Source organism: Schistocerca americana, chromosome 7, assembly GCF_021461395.2.
Source record: "Schistocerca americana isolate TAMUIC-IGC-003095 chromosome 7, iqSchAmer2.1, whole genome shotgun sequence".
In the NCBI taxonomy this organism is placed as follows: Eukaryota; Metazoa; Arthropoda; class Insecta; order Orthoptera; family Acrididae; genus Schistocerca; species Schistocerca americana.
This window is the reverse complement of record NC_060125.1, coordinates 227,167,778-227,189,816: the sequence shown is the minus strand read 5'-3', so window position 1 is coordinate 227,189,816 and position 22,039 is coordinate 227,167,778. Positions and strand designations below refer to the sequence as shown.

Genomic DNA, 22,039 nt, shown 5'->3' with positions numbered 1-22,039 from the left:
GACTTTACCAAACAATAAATGACAGCATCATATTCAAAGAATCTAAGAAGGCTACTCAGAATGTAGAAGGCTTATCAAATTTCTTGGGAAGCCCCAGATATAGATTCTGTTTCATTAGATGACTTTCCATCAATTACTGCGAACTGTCACCTTTCTGACAAAGAATCGCGAATCCAGTCGCACAACGGAGACGATATTCCGCAGGCAAGCAGTTTGATCAGAAACTGCTTCTTTCATTCTGGAACTCTGGAAATATAAAATAGCTTGAGATCCCCCGTCAATAGCCCGTACTACTTCTTGTGAACTATGTGCCAGTTGTGTTTCACAAGAACTACATTTTCTGAATCCGTTCAAAATGGCTCTGAGCACTATGTGATTTAACTTCTAAGGTCATCAGTCGCCTAGAACTTAGAACTAATTAAACCTAACTAACCTAAGGACATCACATACATCCATGCCCGAGGCAGGATTCGAACCTGCGACCGTAGCGGTCACGCGGTTCCAGACTGAAGCGCTAGAACCGCACGTCTGAATCCGTGTTATGCGTCAACAGACCGTATTCTTCGAGGCAATTCATAATGTTCGAACACAGAAGTAAGTTACTATCCTACTGCAAATAGACTTTAGTGATATTTTCCTGTAATTCAGCGGATTACTCCTATCTCCTTTCTTGAGTATCGTTGGGATCTGTGGAACTTTCCCGTTTTTAGGTAAAGATCTTTCGTCTACTGAACGGTTGTATATGATTGATAAGTATGGAGCTATTATATCAGAATACTTTGAAAGGATCCTAATTGGTATGCAGTCTGGACCGGAAGACTTCCATTTATTATGTGATTTTAGTTGCTTCGATAACACAGAGGATATCGGCTTCTAAGTTTCTCATGTTGTCAGTTGATTCTGATTAGAATTCTGGAATATTTACTTATTCTTTGATAAAAGAATTCCGGAAAATCGTGTATAGTAGCTCCGCTTTAGTGGCACTGTCATAGTAACAATTCCGTTGCTATTATACAGTGAAGGTATTGATTGAGTCTTGCCGCTGGTGTACTTTACATACGAACAGAATCTCTTTAGATTTTATATCAGATTTCGAGACAGAGTTTCGTTGTGGAATCTATTAAAAGCCTCTCGCATTGAAGTCCGCGCTAAATTACGAGGAACAGTAAAACATTGTTAGTCTTAGAGATTATGCGTTCTTTTAAGTATGGCATGTTTTTTCGTTGCTTCTGCAATAGTGTTCTTGACTTATTTTGTGTTACATGGGAGATCACTTATTAATTTACTAGCGAGATCCCTGCGTTGCCAGGATACATATTTATTCTAGTCGTCCACTAGTCCATCACTTCTCTCTCCTCCTCTTCTCTTTCTGTTTCCACTTCCTCCTCGTCCTCTCTCTGTTCATCTCATCCTCCCACTCTCTGCCTACCTCTTCCTCCCCCCCTCTCTCTCCATCTCCTCGTCTTTCCTTTGTCTGTCTGTCTCGTCCTTTCCCCTTTCCGCCTTCTTCCCCTTACTACGTGCATTACCTACCTGACGTAATAATGAGAGCGGTACTTTTCAGGTATGCCATTTATTGTAATAAATGTGACAGTCTGATCTGTGATAAGGTGTTCCCTGATATTTGTAGTATCGTGGTATTACTTCGCATTTTGAGTTATTGCGATACAGAGCAGTGTTTTCTAGTGGTGACTTGATGGAACCATTGTCAATAGTCAAACGACTGTACCGAGGAGCGATTAGAGGACCTGCTAGACAGCTGCGTTATGCGGGTTGCATGCGAATCAGGCGAAATGCAATTCAGCTTTTTCGGATACTTTGGAATAGAACTGTACATACATACATACATACATACATATGTACCTACATCCATTTGTATCACATGTACGGATTTGATATGAATCTCTCAACTTCCGTGGATAGTATTTCTATGAATTTAAGCAACTTCTGCTCTATCATACATAGTCTGACAGGAGTGTAGATGTTAAGCTGGTTTGTTGAACCTACTATCTGGGTGCTCGCTTATTTCCTGCTGTGCAATTATTCCAGCCACGGACGTATACCGAAACGACACTCACATGCGCGGAGGTAAGAGGTGGATCGAACTGCCAATTGCCGGCAGTGTAGCAAATAACCACAACCACCAGGTGACCTAGTACTTACGTAACGTAATAACGTCAGGTATCCAAGTAATGCCCAGTTGTTCAGCGTGTTCGCAACACCACCACACTGCACTGAATCTCGCGGTAGTCAGTGACCGTAATGCTCTGAGTCGTCGGTGTACCTACGATTTTCCGTTTGAAGGACAGATGTGGTATTTTTTGGGGAGCCTAACTTGGCCGCGCATTAATGGACTGTACGCCGGGCGATCCGAATGGTGACCCACATGGAGCGCCGCCTGCTAACGAGGAAACCCGACGAGGGAAGCCTGCGATCGGCACCGGAAATTGCGCCCTTGGCGGCGGTAACGCCGCTCCCGGCGGCTTCTGACACACGCCAAGAGAGAGGGGGAGGGGGAGGGCCCGCTGGCAGGAAGCACACCACCTTCGCTGAAACTCCCATGCCTTCGTAAGCAACACGTTGCGGCGCGTAGCAACAAAGACTACGCTAGTGGTGAGCAAAACCAATACAACCAGCTGGCCATTAAAATTTCAATACCGGGAAGGTATTTTACTTATTGAGCGCGTACAATAAAGCTGGAATAATACATAAAATTTGCATTTGATTTGCGGGTATATAGACTGCGAGATGTATTGATTGGTGCATAAGTTCGTATCGTTCCTCAATAAGTTTAACAAACACAGTGATACACATAACAAAGCTTTAATCATCACTAATACACCACTGGCCATTGAAATTGCTACACCACGAAGATCACGTGCTGCAGACGCGAAATTTAACCGACAGGAAAAAGATGCTGTGATATGCAAATGATTAGCTTTTCAGAGCATTCACACAAGATTGGCGCCGGTGGCAACACCTACAACGTGCTGACATGAGGAAAGTTTCCAATCGATTTCTCATACACAAGAGCAGTTGACCGGCGTTGCCTGGTGGAACGTTGTTGTGATGCCTCGGTAAGGAGGAGAAATGCGTACCATCACGTTTCTGACTTTGATAAAGGTCGGATTGTAACATATGGCGATTGCGGTTTATCGTATCTCTACGTTGCTGCTCGCGTTGGTCGAGATCCAATGACTGTTAGCAGAATATGAAATCGGTGGGTTCAGGAGGGTAATACGGAACGCCGTGCTGGATCCCAACGGCCTCCTATCAGTAGCAGTCGAGATGACAGGCATCTTATCCGCATGGCTGTAACGGATCGTGCAGCCACGTCTCGATCCCTGAGTCAACAGATGGGGACGTTTGCAAGAAAACAACCATCTGCACGAACAGTTCGACGACGTTTGCAGCAGCATGGACTACCAGCTCGGAGACCACGGCTGCGGTTACCCTTGACGCTGCATCAAGGAGCAGCCTGCGATGGTGTACTCAACGACGAACCTGGGTGCACGAATGGCAAAAAGTCATTTTTTCGGATGAATCCAGGTTCTGTTTACAGCATCATGACGGTCGCATCCGTGTTTGGCGACATCGCGGTGAACGCACATTGAAATCGTGTATTCGTCATCGCCGTACTGGCGTATCACCCGGCGTGATGGTATGGGGTGCCACTGGTTACACGTCTCGGTCACCTCTTGTTCGCACTGACGGCACTTTGAACATTGGACGTTACATTTGAGATGTGTTACGACCCGTGGCTCTACCCTTCATTCGATCCCTACGAAACCCTACATTTCAGCAGAATAATGCACGACCGCATGTTGCAGGTCCTGTACAGGCCTTTCTGGATACAGAAGCACATTCTCCAGATCTCTCACCAATTGAAAACGTCTGGTCAATGGTGGCCGAGCAACTGGATCGTCACAATACCTCAGTCACTATTCTTGATGAACTGTGGTACCGTGTTGAAGCTGCATGGGCAGCTGTACCTGTTCACGCCATCCAAGCTCTGTTTGACAATGCCCAGGCGTATCAAGGCCGTTATTATGGCCAGAGGTGGTTGTTCTGGGTACTGTTTTCTCAGGATTTGTGCTTCCAAATTGCGTGAAAATGTAATCACATGTCACTTCTAGTATAATATATTTGTCCAATGAATACCCGTTTATTATCTGCATTTCTTCTTGGTGTAGCAATTTTAATGGCCAGTAGCGTATATTTTTCTTCGTTATTTACAGTAGTCTGCCAATGCTGGCGTAACTTTTCAATTCCTCCACTGCAGAAATCACGTGGTTTTGAGGAAAAGAACTCGTCGAACCATATTCGGAGTGCATTTTGATCCGGAAAGCAAGTTACACAGAGCGCGGAAAAGGTGAAAACTGACGGCGCAAGTTCAGGTGAATAAGCTGGGTGCGGAAAGACTTCCCAATCCAATTACTGCATAGCGTTTTTTGTCAGTCAAGAAGAATGTGGGAGGGCGTTATCGTGGATTAGCATCACTTGACGCAGTCTTCTTGGTCTTTGTTCCTCAATTGCGGCTGCAACACGTCTCAGTTGTTGACAGTAAATGTCACCAATGATGTCACACTTTGGGGAAGCAATTCGAAGTGCACAACACCGTCGCTGTTTCCCCAGTTGCATAACATTATCTTTTGTGGATGCTTTGGGGCCTTTGTATGGGGGAGTTGCTGCTTCTTCTGGGCTCAACTGTTGTCTTCTTTCCATTATTTTAACATAAAGGTACCATTTCTTGTTACCAGTAACGGTACAGGATAGGAATGGTCGGTGTTGTTCACAAGCCAATTGATGACGAGCAAGCAGAGATGCACACCTTGCCACCTGTTAATTTTTGTGATTTTGGCTTAAAGCATGCCGTATCCGTACACCCGATGTTTGAACCTTCCCTATTGCATGCAAACGTCGCTCGATCGAGGAATGATCACAATTCTCCAGTGCGCTGACGTGGATCATTGTGGATTAATGCGTTTAAATGATCTTCACAAACCTGGAAGGTCTTCCTAAACGTGGAGAGTCACTAATGTCAAGAAGATCCTCCTTAATCGAGCGAATGGAAAACCATTTTCTTGCCGTGCCCTGTCCAGTGGCATACAAGGCGCAAATGTTTCTGACTGCCTCCGCTGCTGGCATCCCTCTATTGAACTCAAACAGAAGCATACGTACCGATTTCTCCACTTGGCACTCCATTTTCTAGCTTCCACAGCTCCGCTCACTACCTCCAAATACAAATGCAAAATATAAACTCAAATAGCAACAGTAAACTACAAATAAACAATCACAAGTCATAAATAGATTCATAGCATCCGGAATACCAATGAAAGAGAAAAACGCTACGACTTATGCACCAGTGTATTGTATAGAGAGCAGCTACCTCTGGGGACAACATGGCGAAAACCTGCTGGACATCGAGCCGAACTAACCTTGTATTTCAGATACCATAAGAGGTGTCAGCCTGAGACTGCGCCATCTTTTCTCATATTAATTCATCTCTTAATGGCCATATACTGATTTGGGAATTAATTAACTCAACTTATGATTAAACGGATTCTTGGACATCGACGAGTGGTTGCGTCATCCATCCGTCATTTGACTTCGTCTACTTTTGTATTGTCGCCTGGAAATGCTAAAAGTACTAAATAAACATTTTCTTGCGTGTGAGAAGACACGAAGTGACAAAAGCAAGAAATCCAATGCGCCCTAACATTCTACAAGATTTTATTTTCAATAACAAATTTTACTTATAAATTTGTATCAATTTACGTAATATGTGTGATGGGTTTCAACGTCTGCTGTTATTTATGTCCTATTACGCAGCAAGGAATTCAAGAACACATGGTGTGATTGACCGCAGCTCTTTTTTCTAGGCAAAAGTGGGCTAGGGCACTGTCTGGTGGGTTGCCATAACTGCTTTATCGTCCTGCACTTCATTTCAACCCCAAAATTTTAGGTTTGCCCATAAGTCCTGGCGTTTTTCTGTAAGTGAAAATTTTATGTGAAAAATGTTTCGCAATGTTTTGAATGTTATTCGACAGAAAATTACGTGCTCTACAAAACAGTGCGTTTAGTTTTTGTATACTGATATGCTTTGATGAGATCTTTTCAGATCATTCAAATGGAGTGTCACATGGACACGAAAGAGCATTTTGGACACCTGCTTTTTGCGTGTAATCGAGGTGCCAAAGCCATAGAAGCTGGCTGAGACATTTGTGAAGTATTTGTCGAAGAAGTGATGCCTCTTAGGACGGCTCAGAATCACCCAATTCAATAAAACAATACCGATCGTCGTTATTTAGGTTTCGACGATACACTACGTCATCTTCAGGCCTGCTTCAATCGAGTAACCTTCAGAATCAGTTTAAGCGATTTAAGGACGTAAATTTCGACCTCAAAGACATGCACGATCTACTACGAATTGCTTGATCGAAATCAAACAGTGAAAGAGGAACTTAATGTCTAACAAATGCAACGAATCAATAACGTTATCCAGCAAATCCGATCTGATGGGTAACATGGCGTTCTCCTACAACAGGACAAGGCCCTCACATCACCAAGGAAGCCTTGAAACGCTTGGTTGTGGCGTGCTGCCACATCCTCCGTATTCTCCTGACTTATCGCCTACGGATTTCAATTTCCTCCGATCCCTCTCGAAAGCAATGCGTTGCGTATCGCTCAGTAATGACGTAGAATTGAAGGCTTGAGTGGACGATTTCGTCGAGCGGAACCCGGGTGATTTCTACAGTTGGAGCATTGAATAGTTTGTTGAACTAAATGAAAGTGTATAATTCCAAAGATCTCTCAAGTCTTAAACATCGAAAATGTACTGTATATCTGCAGACCGAAGTGACGAATGAAAGCGAGCTGAGACGTGAATGGGAATTTGGACTGAGGAGGGAGGCGTGCTAGGGTAGTCCGTCCAGTTATGCCCAGCCACTGTGCCAGGGTGGCGTAGTGGTTAGAACGTCTGCCTAGTGAGCTGAAGATGCGGGTTCGAATCGTGGCCTTGGTACTACTTTTCTTTTGTTCAAATGGTTTAAATGGCTCTAAGCACTATGAGACTTAACATCTGAGGTCATCAGTCCCCTCGACTTAGAACTGCTTAAACCTAACTAACCTAAGGACATCACACACATCCATGCCCGACGCAGGATTCGAACCTGTGACCGTAGCAGCAGCGCGTCTCCGGACTGAAGCGCCTCGAACCGCTCGGCCACAGAGGCCGGCTTTTCATTTGTCGCTTCAGTTTGCATTTATACGTCTTTGATGTTTGAGGCTTGAAAAAGTCTCTGCAATTACGAGATGCGACAATAAAGTAATGAGACTGATGCGAAAAAAAAGAATGTTGCTTACCGTTTTAGTCAAGTTTAGTGTTGTCTCCTTCAAAGTAGCTCCCTTCTGAATGCACACACTTTTTCCAGCGCTTCTGCCATTTCTGGAACTCAGAAGCTGTAATATTATCCAATACCTTCGTCACCGCTATTTGGACATCTTGTGTTGTTTGAAAATGGTGTCCCTTGACCGCCGTTTTGACTCTTGGAAATAGAAAAAAGTCGCACGGAGCGATATCTGGTGAATAAGGTGTCTGTGGTAGTACTGAAATTTGTTTTGAAGTTAAAAATTGCTGTACTGACAGAGCAATTTGGGATTGTGCATTATCGTGATGCAGAATCCAATTATCAGCAATGTTGACACGGACACGAAGAAATCTTTTACGAAGTCTTTCTAAAATTTCTTTGTAGTAATATTGGTTAACTGTTTGTCCAGGAGGCACCTACTCTTTATGAACAATTCCTTTGGAAACTAAGAAGCACACAAGCATGCGTTTCACTTTTGACTTTGACGTGCAAGCTTTTTTTGGTCTGGGTGATCCCTTTGAACACCATTGCGAACTTTGGCGTTTTGTCTCTGGATTGTACTGAAAAAACCAACTTTAATCACCAATGATAACCCGTTTCAACAATTCTGGATTGATTTCCGTTTGCTCTAACAGATCGGCTGCCACATTTTTCCGTATTTCTCGTTGTTGTGGTGTGAGATTTTTGGGGACTATTTTTGCACAGATCTTTATCATACCAAGATCTTCAGTTACTATTAGACGAACTGTTTCTCGATTGATGTTCAGTTCTTGTGCAATCAGTTTGACGGATAATCTTCGATCAGATCGTACGAGTTCACGCACCCTGGCCAGGGTTGACATCTGTCCGTGAGGTTAATGGTCGTCCACTGCGGTCTTCATCTTGAACATTCGTTCTGCCTTCACTAAACATTTTATGCCAACGAAAACCTTGAGATGTTGACATAACCTCCTCTCTAAAAGCCTTCTGAAGCTTACTGGACGTTGTCGTAACATTTTCACCCAATTTAGCGCAAAGAAAATGGCATACTGTTGCACAATATTATGTGGTTCCATTTCCGTGATGAGAGACACAAACACGTGTTAACTTATTACAGCACAACTCACGACTGAGCAGTTGCATCGATGTGCTGCTTGGACCAGAAGCAGCTTATAGAGCAAGGTCAAAGATATTGTGCCTACGCAAGCCTACAGGGTTGCCATGTCTTTCAAAGAAAATCAGTCTCATTACTTTATTGTCGCACCTTGTATATAGTAAAAAAAAAAAAAATAAACTGACCAAAGTGTTCAACCATGAACTTCAAGTGGTGTTATGTGACGTCTGCCCAGACCAAATGAGGAGAACAACGAGGAAAAATTGGAAATAAAATTTTAAAAAATATAAAAGATGTGAACAGGAGACCTAGTTTTAAATTCCAGCCTTTGTACAAATTTTTATTTGTAGCTTCAGTCTGCATATGTACACCTTTGTTGTTTGAGACATCAAAAGGTCTTTGTAATCATATAGTTTCATTTTGATTAAAGCACCTATGCCTGGGTTTCACACAGGATTCCCCATTTCGTTCGATACTGAGGTGCTATTCCAAAACAGTTGGAGAGTTTCTGCAATGGTGTTGGAGTTTAGGTGGAATGCGAAGTAGGCGGAGGGGTGAATGGTAATTTTGACTGAGGAAGGAAGCGTTCTAGGGCAGTCGATGCAGCCGTGCGAAGTCACTGTGCCAGGGTGCTGTAGTGGTCCGTGCATCTGCCCAATGAGCTGGAGATCTGGGTTTGAATCCCGGGCTTGGTACAAATCTTCACTCGACGCTTCAGTCTATATACATACAGCTTGAAGGTTAAACTTTTTTTTGGGTCATCAGTCTTCTGACTGGCTTGATGTGGCCCACCACAAATTCCTCTCCCGTGCCAACCTCTTCATCCCAGAGTAGCTCTTGCGACCTATGCCCTCAATTATTTTCTGGATGTATTCTAGTCTCTGCCTTCCTCTACAGTTTTTGTCCTCTACAGCTGCCTCTAGTACCATGGAAGTCATTCCCTAATATCATAACAGATGTCCTATCATCCTGCCCCTTCTCCTCGTCAGTATTTTCTACGTATTCGTTTCCTCTCCGATCCTGTGCAGAACCTCCTCATTCCTTACCTTATCAGTCCACATAATTTTCAACATTCGTCTGTAGTACCACATCTCAATTTCTTCGATCCTCTTCTGTTCCGATTTTCCCACAATCCATGTTTCACTACCATACAGTGCGATACTGCAAACGTACATTTTCAGAATTTTTTTTCTCAAATTAAGACCTATGTTTGAACTAGCAGACTTCTCTTCGCTAGGAATCCCCTTTTTACCTGTGCTCGTCTACTTTTGAAGTCCTCCTTGCTCCGTCCGTCATTGTTATTTTGCTGCCTACGTAGCAGAATTCCTTAACTTCATCTACTTCGTGACTGTCAATCCTGCTGTTCAGTTTCTCGCTGTTCTCGTTTCTGCTACTTCTCATTACGTTCGTCTTCCTTCGATTTACTCTCAGTCCATATTCTGTTCTCATTAGACCATTCCATTCAGCAGATTATGTAACTTTTCTTTACTTTCCACCAGGATTGCAATTTCATCAGCGTATTGTATCATTGATATCCTTTCATCTTGAATTTTAATTCCACTCCTTGAGCCGTGCACGGCTCATGTTCATGCCATTTATTGTTTGTCATCTTCTATTACGGTACTGCCGCCTCGTTTTCTTATTCCATTTACTGGCGTTACTAACTTCCTGCCCTACTTGCTCATGAGTGGCAGCAGCAGCGTGTATCGATAAGTACGCTGTCGTGCCATCTATGGAGCTATTCTATCGCTTGTGCCTTTGTCCCACATCTTGCGCAGGGTTGGCGTGGTTAAATCGGATTTGGAATGTTAATGTGAAGGGGTGGCCAGATGCCCTTCCTGCCGCCACGGAATCAGAGAACCCCATCTGTCTGCGTTGAGTTAAATCATGGAAAAGTGCGGATGTGTTTCAAATGTCTGCGAGTCGTGTAACTGATACGGGACGTGGGGACCAGCCCGGTATTCACCTAGAGGAATGTGGAAAACCGCCTAAAAACCACATCCAGACTGGACGGCACACCGGTCCTCGTCGTTAATCCGGCGGGCGTTAGTCCAGGGCCGGCGCGCCTACCCAAGTCCAGGAAGCAGCGCTCTCGGCTAACCTGGACGTACCATCTCTGGAGCGACCGATTGTATTTCCTGGTCGTCGTGTGTCAGGAGTTCAGTTTGGAGTTCAGTTGGAGACGGAGCAGGAGAGCGCTTGAGACGCAGTAGCATTGCAGTTGGGGGCAGAGCCCCAGTGAGGTCCGCACAGCCAGTAAGAGGAGGGACGAGCGTTGGTTGATCGTTTGGTCAGCCGTCTCATCGACGACGTCTAGTTGTGTCGGTACCTTCCTGTGCACAGACGTCGGTTGTGTTACTTCTGCATGGTTGGGTCGGAGGCAGTGTCTCCAGGACGTCGTCCATCCGAAGGAAGATAGTCAGTTGGAGATGAACCAGCAGTGCAGTCGCGACGGAGCAGCAGTCACGGACGGACCAGCAGAGTTCGATGGCTGAGGCGTTGTTGGTCGTTGTGGGCGCCAATATTCTGTGTGTCGTTGTACTGAAATCTTGTGGTTGTTTTGCTGGTTGTGTCGTGCGGAACTGATTTGGTTGATTGGTCGGTCGGCTGTCTGTCGGTTGGGCTGCCTTTTGATTAAGAGATTGTTGGTCGGGCTGCCTGTCTCGCCTAAATGGGCGTTAGTATTACAATTCCAGGCGGACCCATGGAACTTCGGAGCGCTGTTCCATGTCTGTTACATAGTAACTTCCTTGTTGAGCTTTAGTTATTTGGTTGATGTGTGGCCTTCAGCTGAGTGTTATATATCCTGAATTAATGTTCTTGTGTTATCCTTAAGGCATGAGATTGTTGTTCTTATTGGGGCCTTCAGCCGAATTTTACATCAAATCTTTTAAGGCCTTAAGCCGTTAAATTATTGTGTTGATGTGTGGGCTTCATCCAAGTTTTAATATCTCTTAAATTAATGTTCTTGTCTTGTCCTTAAGGCATACGGTTGTGATGTTTTCGTAAGGGGCCTTCAGCCAAATTTGCTTCAATTATTTTAAGATTAGGCCTTCTACCATTGGAGTGAAACACTTCTTATTGCTTAATATGCGGCCTCCAGCCGAGTTCCATTAAAATTAAAGTGCTAAGGCCTTCAGCCTGTTTAGATTGAAGATTTAGAAAGTATTCTTGGACGAAACCTCCAGAAGAAACTTGTATTTCAATTTTGCTTAGGCCTTGTGTCTTGGATTTTGAATGTGGCCTTCAGCCGATCTAAAGTTAATCAAGGAGGTCGATTAAAGTTTTGAGTGTTTTGCATTCTTGTGTAATACTTTGTGGAGACAAATAAAGTTTGTATGTTGATTGCAACTGACAGCAACCTCATTTTGGCCCCTTTCCACAACATAATCCGCTCTGTCCTGCTGGCGCAGGCATTTCACTCCTGAACCTTTCTTTTATTTCCATCGTTTCTTTTTCGATGTACAGGTTGAACAGTTGGGGCGAAAGATTGCATCCCAGTCTTATACCCAGTTTAAGCACTTCGTTCTTGGTCTTCCACCCTTGTTATTATTCCCTCTTGGTTCTTGTACGTACATATTGTATGTTACCCATCTCTCTCTGTAGCTTACCCCTATTTTTCACAGAATTTCGAACATCTTGCACTATTTTACTTTGTCGAAGGCTTTTTCCAGGTCGACAAATGCTATGAAAGTGTCTTGATTTTTATCCAGTGTTACTTAAACTTACATGTCAAAAGAAATGCTAGAGCTTATGGGCCATCCCAGCAATTGAGCTAAGGCCTAAATGCGTAAGGTTCCGAATTTTACAGAATTTGACTTGGTTCAAATGGCTCTGAGCACTATGGGATTTAATCAGTCCCCTAGAACTTAGAACTACTTAAACCTAACTAACCTAAGGACACCACACAACATTACAGAATTTGTTGGAACTATAAAGGATATCTGGTTGAGCAGATGCGTCCAAAAAAAAAAAAAAAAAAAAAAAAAAAAAAGACAGGTACGTTATCGGGACATTTCGTTTCATCTACATCTGCATCTACATGGATACTCTGCAAATCACATTTAAGTGCCTGGCAGAGGGTTCACCGAACCACCTTCACAACTTCACAATTCTCTATTATTCCAATCCCGTATAGCGCGCGGAAAGATGAACACCTATATCTTTCCGTACGGGCTCTGATTTCCCTTATTTTATTTTGGTGATCGTTCCTCCATATGTAGGTCGGTGTCAAGAAAATATTTTCGCGTTCGGGGAACAAAGTTGGTGATTGGAATTTCGTGAGAAGATTCCGTCGCAACGAAAAACGCCTCTCTTTTAATGATCCTGTATCATTTCTGTGACACTCTCTCCCATGTTTCGCGATAATACAAAACGTGCTGCCTTTCTTTGAACTTTATCGATGTACTCCGTCAGTCCTATCTGGTAAGGATCCCATACCGCGCAGTAGTATTCTAAAAGAGGACGGACAAGCGTAATGTAGGCAGTCTCCGTAGTAGGTCTGTTACATTTTCTGAGTGTCCTGCCAATAAAATGCAGTTTTTGGTTAGCTTTCCCCATATTCTCTATGTCTTCCTTCCAACTTCAGTTGTTCGTAATTTTAATACCTAGGTATTTAGTTGAATTTACGACTTTTAGAATAGACTGATTTATCGTGTAGCCGAAGTTTAACGAGTTCCTTTTAGCACTCATGTGAATGACCTCACACTTTTCGTTATTTAGGGTCAGCTGCCGCTTTTCACACTATGCAGATATTTTTTCTAAATCTTTTTCAGTTTGTTTTGATCTTCTGATGACTTTATTAGTCGATAAACGACAGCGTTATCTGCAATAGTAAAATAGACGTTACTACGAACTGTGACCTCTCTGACAGGAAATCACAAATCCAGTCACATAACTGAGACGATATTCCATAAGCACGCAATTTCACTACTAGCCGCTTGTGTGGAACAGTGTCAAAAGCGTTCCGGAAATCCAGAAATACGGAATCTATCTGAAATCCCTTGTCAATAGCACTCAACACTTCATGTGAATGAAGAGCTAGTTGTGTTTCACAGGAACGATGTTTTCTAAACCCATGTTGACTGTGTGTCAATGGACCGTTTTTTTCGAGGTAATTCATAATGTTCGAACATAATATATGTTCTAGAATCCTGCTGCATATCGACTTTAACGATATGGGCCTGTGTAATTCAGTGGATTATTCCTAATACCTTTCTTGAATATTGGTGTGACCTGTCCAACTTTCCAGTCTTTGGGTGCGGTTCTTTCGGCGAGCGAACGGTTGTATATGATTGTTAAATATGGGGCTACTGCGTCAACATACTCCGAAAGGCACCGAATTAGTATACAGTCTGGACCAGAAGACTTGCTTTTATTAAGTGATTTGTTTCACTACTCCGAGGATATTTACTTCTACGTTACTCATGTTGGCAGCTGTTCTCGATTCGAATTCTGGAATATTTACTTCGTCTTCCTTTGTGAAGGCATTTCGGAAGGCTGTGTTTAGTAACACTCCTTTGGCAGCACTGTCTTCGATAGTATCTCCATTGCTACCGCGCAGAGAAGGCACTGATTGTTTCTTGCCGCTAACATACCTCATATATCACCAATTTCTCTTTGGATCTTCTGCCAGGTTCCGAGACAAAGTTTCGTTGTGGAAACTGTTATGAGCATGTCGCATTGAAGTCTGCGCTAAATTTCGAGCTTCTGTAAAAAATCGCCAATCTTGGGGGTTTTGCGTATGTTTAAATTTGGCATGTTTGTTTCGTCGTTTCTGCAACAGTGTTCTAACGCGTTTTATGTACCAAGGAGGATCAGCTCCGTCGTTTGTTAATTTATTTGGTATAAATCCTCAATTGCTGCCGATACTATTTCTTTGAATTCAAGCCACATCTGGTCTACACTTATATTATTACACTACTGGCCATTCAAATTGCTACACCAAGAAGAAATGCAGATGATAAACGGGTGTTCATTGGACAAATATATTATACTAGAACTGACATGTGATCACATTTTCAAGCAAATTGGGTTCATAGATCCTGAGGAATCAGCACCCAGAACAACCACCTCTGGCCGTAATAACAGCCTTGATACGCCTGGGCATTGAGTCAAACAAAGCTTGGAGGGTGTGTACAGGTACAGCTGCCCATGCAGCTTCAACACGATACCGCAGTTAATCAAGAGCAGTGACTGGCGTATTGTGACGAGCCAGTTGCTCGGCCACCATTGATCAGACGTTTTCAACTGGTGAGAGATCTGGAGAATGTGCTGGCCGGGACAGCAGTCGAACATTTTCTGTATCCAGAAAGGTCCGAACAGTACCTGCAACATGCGGTCGTGCATTATTCTACTGAAATGTAGGGTTTCGCAGGGATCGAATGAAGGGTAGAGCCACGGGTCGTAACACATCTGAAAAGTAACGTCCACTGTTCAAAGTGCCGTCAATGGGAACAAGAGGTGACCGAGACGTGTAACCAATGACACCCCATACCATCATGCCGGGTGATAAGCCAGTATGGCGATGACGAATACACGCTTCCAATGTGCCTTCACCGCGATGTCGCCAAACACAGATGCGACCATCATGATGCTGTAAACAGAACCTGGATTCATCCGAAAAAATGACTTTTTGCCATTCGTGCAACCAGGTTCGTCGTTGAGTACACCATCACAGGCGCTCCTGTCTGTGAGGCAGTGTCAAGTGTAACCGCTGTGAACGCCGGTCAACTGCTGTTTGTGTATGAGGAATCGGTTGGAAACTTTCCTCATGTCAGCAAGTTGTAGGTGTCGCCACCGGCGTCAACCTTGTATGAATGCTCTGAAAAGCTAATCATTTGCATATCACAGCATCTTCTTCCTGTCGGTTAAATTTCGCGTCTGTAGCACGTCATCTTCGTGGTGCAGCAATTTTAATGGCCAATAGTGTGATCTGGAAAGAGTGGAGATTGTCTCTCAGGAAGGCGAATTTTTATCTGTTGATTTGAATACGCATATTTCTCGCTTATTTTTCGAAGATTTGGGGATTACAATATTCAATCTCGCTACGACAACCCTGTGTTCACTTATCGCTGAGTCGGTTTTGATGCTCGCTATTTACTCAGGATTATTTGTTGTGTCCGCAGAGTCCGGTCGGATAAAAAATGGTTCAAATGGCTTTGAGCACTATGGGATTTAACGTCTGAGGTCATCAGTCCCCTAGAACGCAGAACTACTTAAACCTAACTGACCTAAGGACATCACACAGATCCATGCCCGAGGAAGGATTCGAACCTTCTACCGTTGCGGTCTCGCGGTTCCAGACCGAAGCGCCTAGAACCGCTCGGCCACAGCGGCGGGCCCATGTTGTACCAGATGGTTGGCGCCGCTGGCGTACCTTGACGTAGGCGACGGGTGGGATGTCGGACTTGAGGCCGGTGAACATGGTGACGAGCGTCAGCATGGAGGTGACGAGCAGCGTGACGCGGCCCGGGATGGCGTCCAGGCCGATCCAGAAGCTGAACCACGACAGCATCACCACCAGCGAGCTGGGCGCGAACGTCTGGATCAGGTGGTGCCCGATCTGCCGCTCGAACCGGAAGTACAGCACCAGCCGCGAGAAGTTCGCTGCAACCGACCACCAGCACGCGGCTGTCACTGATGAAGCTCTGTACAGGGAAAGCACGGCCGACTTGCCAGTGGCCGCCATTTTGGGCCCACTGCGCCGCTGGTGATACATTGACTATAGCAGCATATTTAGCCATGCATATTAAAGAAATGCACTGCACCGTCTAATTCACTGCTAAAACTGATCAGTGGCTTCAAACGGAGCATGTCGGATATTTAGCAACAAAAAATCTCAACAAATTTAAGCTAAATGAGTCGGAAAGCAATTGTTGTGGCGAGCATGAAACACGGTTTTTTTCCTGCTATCCTTTACTACGAGGGTAATCCCAAAAGTAAGGTCTCCTATTTTTTTTTTCAAGTACAGAACTCTGTGTAGCAATTGGTCACACTGTTATGAAGAGTGCTTCACGCGCTGTGTGTAAACATGCGCACGCCGCGCTGAGTCGCTCAGTCTTGGTTTGGCAGCCGTTGAGAATGGAGCTCCCGTTGGATGATACCGCCAAGTGCGAATTGCGGGCAAGTATTCGGTTTTTGAACGCAAAGGGCACTGCGCCGATTGAAATCCATCGCCAATTGACGGAAGTGTATGGTGAGTCGTGCATGGATATCATACATGTTCGTAAGTGGTGTAGAGAGCATGCAGCTGGTCGGACCGAAATTCACGACGAACAAAGGAGCGGGACACCGTCAATTTCTGAGGAGACAGGGTAGAAGGTTGAGCAGAGCATGCGTGAAGATCAGCAGATCGTCTTGGATGATCTCTGCACGTTGGTTCCTGGGTTTCCCGAAGCACCGCTCACAGAATTTCAACGGAAACATTGAACTAGCGGAAGGTGTGCGCAAGATGGGTGCCATGCATGCTGCCTGAGGACCACATGCGGCAACGAGTTGATCCTTCCTGCGCATTTCTTCACCGCCTTGCAGCCGAACAGGGACAGCTTTCTGGACTCAATTGTCACGGGTGACGAAACCTGGGCATACCACTTTACACCCGAGACCAAGCAACAATCACACCAGTGGCGGCATCCATCTACGCCAAAGCCGCGGAAATTCAAGCAAACACAGCCTGCCGGTAAAGTCATGACAACTGTTTTTTTGGGATCGGAAAGGGGTATTGTTGGTCGACTTTATGCCCACTGGGACCACAATTAACGCTGACAGGTACTGTAAGACTCTGAAAAAACTCAAACGGGCTATTCAGAACCGGAGAAGAGGAATGTTGAGCAAGGGCGTACACATTCTCCATGACAACGCTCGTCCACACATTGCTCGGCAAACCGTTGCTCTCCTGCAACAGTTTCAGCGGAACATAATCACCCACCACCCTATAGTACTGACTTTGCGCCCAGTGACTATCACCTGTTCCCTAGGTTAAAAGAACATTTGGCCGGAAAGGGATTCAGCTCCGACGACGAGGTGAAAGAAGAGGTTCATAACTTTCTGAACAGCGTGGCGGCGACCTGGTATGACGTGGGCATACAAAAACTGCCACAGAGTCTACAAAAATGCATTTACAGAAATGGTGATATGTCGAAAAGTAGCTAAATGTTCAAGTTGTAAACTGATGTAGACCATTGTAGAAATAAACAGGTGTATGTACTTATAAAAAATAGGAGACCTTACTTTTGGGATTACCCTCGTAATATCAAAAACAGATTTCGCAGTTCTTGTTACGGTATCGAGTTTGAACACCTGTTTTCGTAATTAGCGTTAAATTGGTCCTATCCGATAGTCAGCATGACGAAAGGGAACCAATATTAGTTCGCAAGAGCAAGGAAACATCCATCGCTAAAGTAAAGCTCTGTATGGACATACTTCTTGTTCCTGCTACTCGGTACTACGAAAATGCATCCAATCACTTTTGTTATACGAAATAAAGCATTGGATTCAAATATATATGCGCGGTATCTTAGTAAATAGATCCGATAAACATGCCTATATGATTACGCATGCTTTATATTTTTGTTAGATCTATCTCATAAAATTTTGTCCGCGAATTGTGTTCTAATAAAACTAGGCCTCCAATCAAAAGTAGGCTGTAGGAAACAGTAAGAACTGTATTCGTATTAAGACAATGTAGATTAGCGGACAGGTTGCAACAGTAATAATAGTCTCCTCATAACGTTAATTGTTACTGAAAGAAAGGTCGTAGGTTCGATACTTGGCCTTTTTTTTGTACGTTATATCGTGTGGAACAAAGTACAATTTATTATTGTGAGCATCGTAAATATAAGTTTAAACCATCCTGTACAGTCAATCACGTCAAATTTTTTACCAGTCATGATAACTTTATACGGCACCATCTTTTTAAATTTTTGCAGATGCTCAAAAACCGAACTACTGAAGCACTCAGGTAAGTCTAAATAATTCACCCCTGATTAGAAACTTTTAATACGTCACAAACTCGGTTTACTTTCCGACGCAAACGAAAACTTGAGAACTGTGTCTATCAGATATTAAATTAAAACGCAGAAACACAAGAATCTAAACTATCAAAGCACACATATGAAATTATACAATTCACTCCTGGCTAGGAACTCGTAAGAGACATAAAATCTGTTACTTCCCTGTTGCTGCTTCTGTCTCGGATAGCTGGTGCTACCTGAGTCGCAGTAATCTGTGCCAGGTAGATTGACCACCAGAGTGCGTTAATGTTGTTCATGTTTTGTGTTGTTATGAGGCCTGGTAGGCTGTATAAAGTACATGAACAGCGTCAGATGTCGTGTGTTCACTGTACAGGACAGGGAGATGCCGTGTACATGTGTGAAACAGCTTGATCAGCACCTGACAAGAGACTGAAATGGGCCGCATTGTGAGTCGGTCGGCAAGTCGAATCGTGTAATATCCAGATTTGTAGGACATCTACATCTACATACATTCTCCGCAATCCACCCTACGGTGCGTGGTGGAGTGTACCTCGTACCACAACTAGCATCTTCTCTCCCTGTTCCACTCCCAAACAGAACGAGGGAAAAATGACTGCCTATATGTCTCTGTACGAGCCCTAATCTCTCTTATCTTATCTTTGTGGTCTTTCCGCGAAATATAAGTTGGCGGCAGTAAAATTGTACTCCAGCCAGCCTCAAATGCTGGTTATCTAAATTTCCTCAGTAGCGATTCACGAAAAGAACGCCTCCTTTCCTGTAGAGACTCCCACTCGAGTTCCTGAAGCATTTCCGTAACACTCGCGTGATGATCAAACCTACCAGTAACAAATCTAGCAGCCCGCCTCTGAATTGCTTCTATGTCCTCCCTCAATCCGACCTGATAGGGATCCCAAACGCTCGAGCAGTACTCAAGAATAGGTCGTATTAGTGTTTTATAAGCGGTTCCTTTACAGATGAACCACATCTTCCCAAAATTCTACCAATGAACCGAAGACGACTATCCACCTTCCCCACAACTGCCATTACATGCTTGTCCCACTTCATATCGCTCTGCAATGTTACGCCCAAATATTTAATCGACGTGACTGTGTCAAGCGCTACACTACTAATGGAGTATTCAAACATTATAGGGTTCTTTTTCCTATTCACCTGCATTAATTTACATTTATCTATATTTAGATAAATCTATGGATAGATCTATATTTAGCTGCCATTCTGTACACCAATCACAAATGCTGATTACAATAGTAAGCAACACATTGCTGCTCCTGAGACCATCACGTGCGATCAGAACATAGATAGTTTGACAATACCTGAGCTACAGGGCAAAATTTATTGAATTAGCAGCACATATACAACTGAATTAAGAAAAATACAAGCAAATGTAATTCAAGATGTGGAAATGTTCTCGTCTACAAGACTAAAATCCCATCGTTCCAGTTGGCCGACACTCTTCTTAATGCGGCCTGCTTCGAATAATTACTGTTGTCGATGTTAATAACTGTTACTGTTAATGTTCATAATTATTGGTGTTAATGAAAAAGCGTAATCACCATTTAGAACCGCATCTTATAGCATGCCGAGTGTTCTCGATTGAAATGCAATATTTATTCAATATTCATCTATATGTATCATATGTAATTTCAGTTCTGGCGGCAGTGCGTCATGCATTACAGTAGCTTTATTCCTTATCGCATAATTAACTCTCTTTAGAAGAAGCGTGAACAATTCTGGTGACATTCTAAGATAGTTAAAATTATTTCAGCAAGGATGCTGAGCAACCGAGCTGACGTCTTTTCTTCATCCAGTCACGAATCGAAACACGTTTCTTATTTTTTTCATATGCAATGATTCCACACAAGAAGCTGTAACTCCAAAACAGATCGTGCCAAAACTTTCATTTCAGACACGACTCAGGAACCCACAAAACGACGAAACTGAAGTGTATACTGCTTTCGCCGTGTCTGCAGTCAAACATGAAACGATCTGCGTGCAAAAAAAAAAAAAAAAAAAAAAAAAAAAAATTGTTCAAATTGCTCTGAGCACTATGGGACTTAACTTCTAAGGTCATCAGTCCCCTAGAACTTAGAACTACTTAAACCAAAGTAACCTAAGAACATCACACACATCTATGCCCGAGGCAGGATTCGAACCTGCAACCGTAGCGTAGCGGTCGCGCGGTTGCAGACTGTAGTGCCTACAACCGCTCGGCCACCCCGGCCGGCATTTGCGTGCAACTCATTCCACGCAACGAGTGGCGCAACCAAGCGTCGTCGTGTAAACTAGGCTTAAAGGTCAAGGCTGGTAGCGACTAAGGAAACTGTGACGACACAGATATACGTCTTGTGTATTATCACTCCTGTGGCAGTATCATGGTACCATTTTTTAACAGCGCAATGCTCGTGTGCACACGGCATGTGTATCTATGAACTGTCTGTGTGAAACAGAGATATTCCTGTGGCCAGCAAGATCACCAGATCTATTCTATCGCTATCGCTTGCGCCTTTGTCCCGCATTGTGCGCGGGGTTAAATCGGACTTGGCATATTAATGTGAAGGGGTGGCTGGATGCCCTTCCTACTGCCACCCCGTACCCCCCCCCCCCCCCCCAGAACGGAATCAGAGTACCCCATCTGTCTGCATCCAGTGTAAATCATGGAAAAGTGCGGATGTGTTTCAAGTGTCTGTGAGTCGTGTAACTGAGGCGGGACATGGGGACCAGCCCGGTATTCACCTAGAGGGATGTGGAAAACCGCCTAAAAACCACATCCAGGCTGGCCGGCACACCGGTCCTCGTCGTTAATCCGGCGGGCGGATTCGACCCGGGGCCGGCGCGCCTACCCAAGTCCAGGAAGCAGCGCATTAGTGCTCTCTGCTAACCTGGTGGGTTAAGATCAGCAGATCTGTCCCCGATAAAACGTGTGGGTCCAGCTCGGACGTCAGTTCCGTCCCATTCCCAGTATCCACGTTGTTAAGTAACAGTTACAACAATTTTGGGCCGGCTTGCCTCAGGAAAGGGTGCAACGACTTCATGGCACCCTTCCAAACTGAATCAGTGTCATGCATCCAGGCCAGAGCTATGCAACGTCATACTAACAAACGGGCCCAAACTGCCCTCTTCTTTGTGAATTCCACTCGTTTGGTAGTCATTGAAACAACTTCGAATGCTCTCTCAAAACGCGAAGTTCCATTCCGTCTTCTCCTCCTCTTCTGGGTGATTCACTTTTTTGTCAGACGGTCTAGCTGGTAAGCCACTACAAACAACACTGAAACGCCATTTCTGAATGAGAACAACGGTGCGAAATCTTCCCTTATACACAGAATGTAGATGACATTGCGCCTGCTTTTTGCGGCTGCCCTGAAATTGATAATCATTTACGTTTCAAAGTACTAAATTTGCTGCAAGTCAATTTGATGTTTGTTCCAGTTCGCCTTGATTGTGTTGCAATTTTCGTGGCCGACGGAATATTTCGCAGGTTTAGTAGCACCTGCCTTGTGCCTGCATATTCTTCCTTGTATTAAAATCAATTTGGGTGTGTTAAGTGTGCTCTTAGATACTGAAATTTATACATTGTGTTAAAA

The 22,039-nt window shown here is 44.1% G+C and overlaps 1 protein-coding gene across 5 annotated transcripts in view; it reads right to left on the bottom strand.

Annotated features, from left to right (window-relative positions):
* The window catches only part of LOC124622161 (glycine receptor subunit alpha-3), a 588,708-nt gene that overhangs the window by 56,371 nt on the left and 510,298 nt on the right, over positions 1–22,039 (bottom strand). For all 5 annotated transcript variants that reach the window (XM_047147805.1, XM_047147803.1, XM_047147804.1 and 2 more), the window contains one exon: positions 15,842–16,071. In XM_047147805.1, coding sequence (XP_047003761.1) covers positions 15,842–16,071 — 230 coding nt within the window. The remainder of the gene's footprint in view (positions 1–15,841; positions 16,072–22,039) is intronic.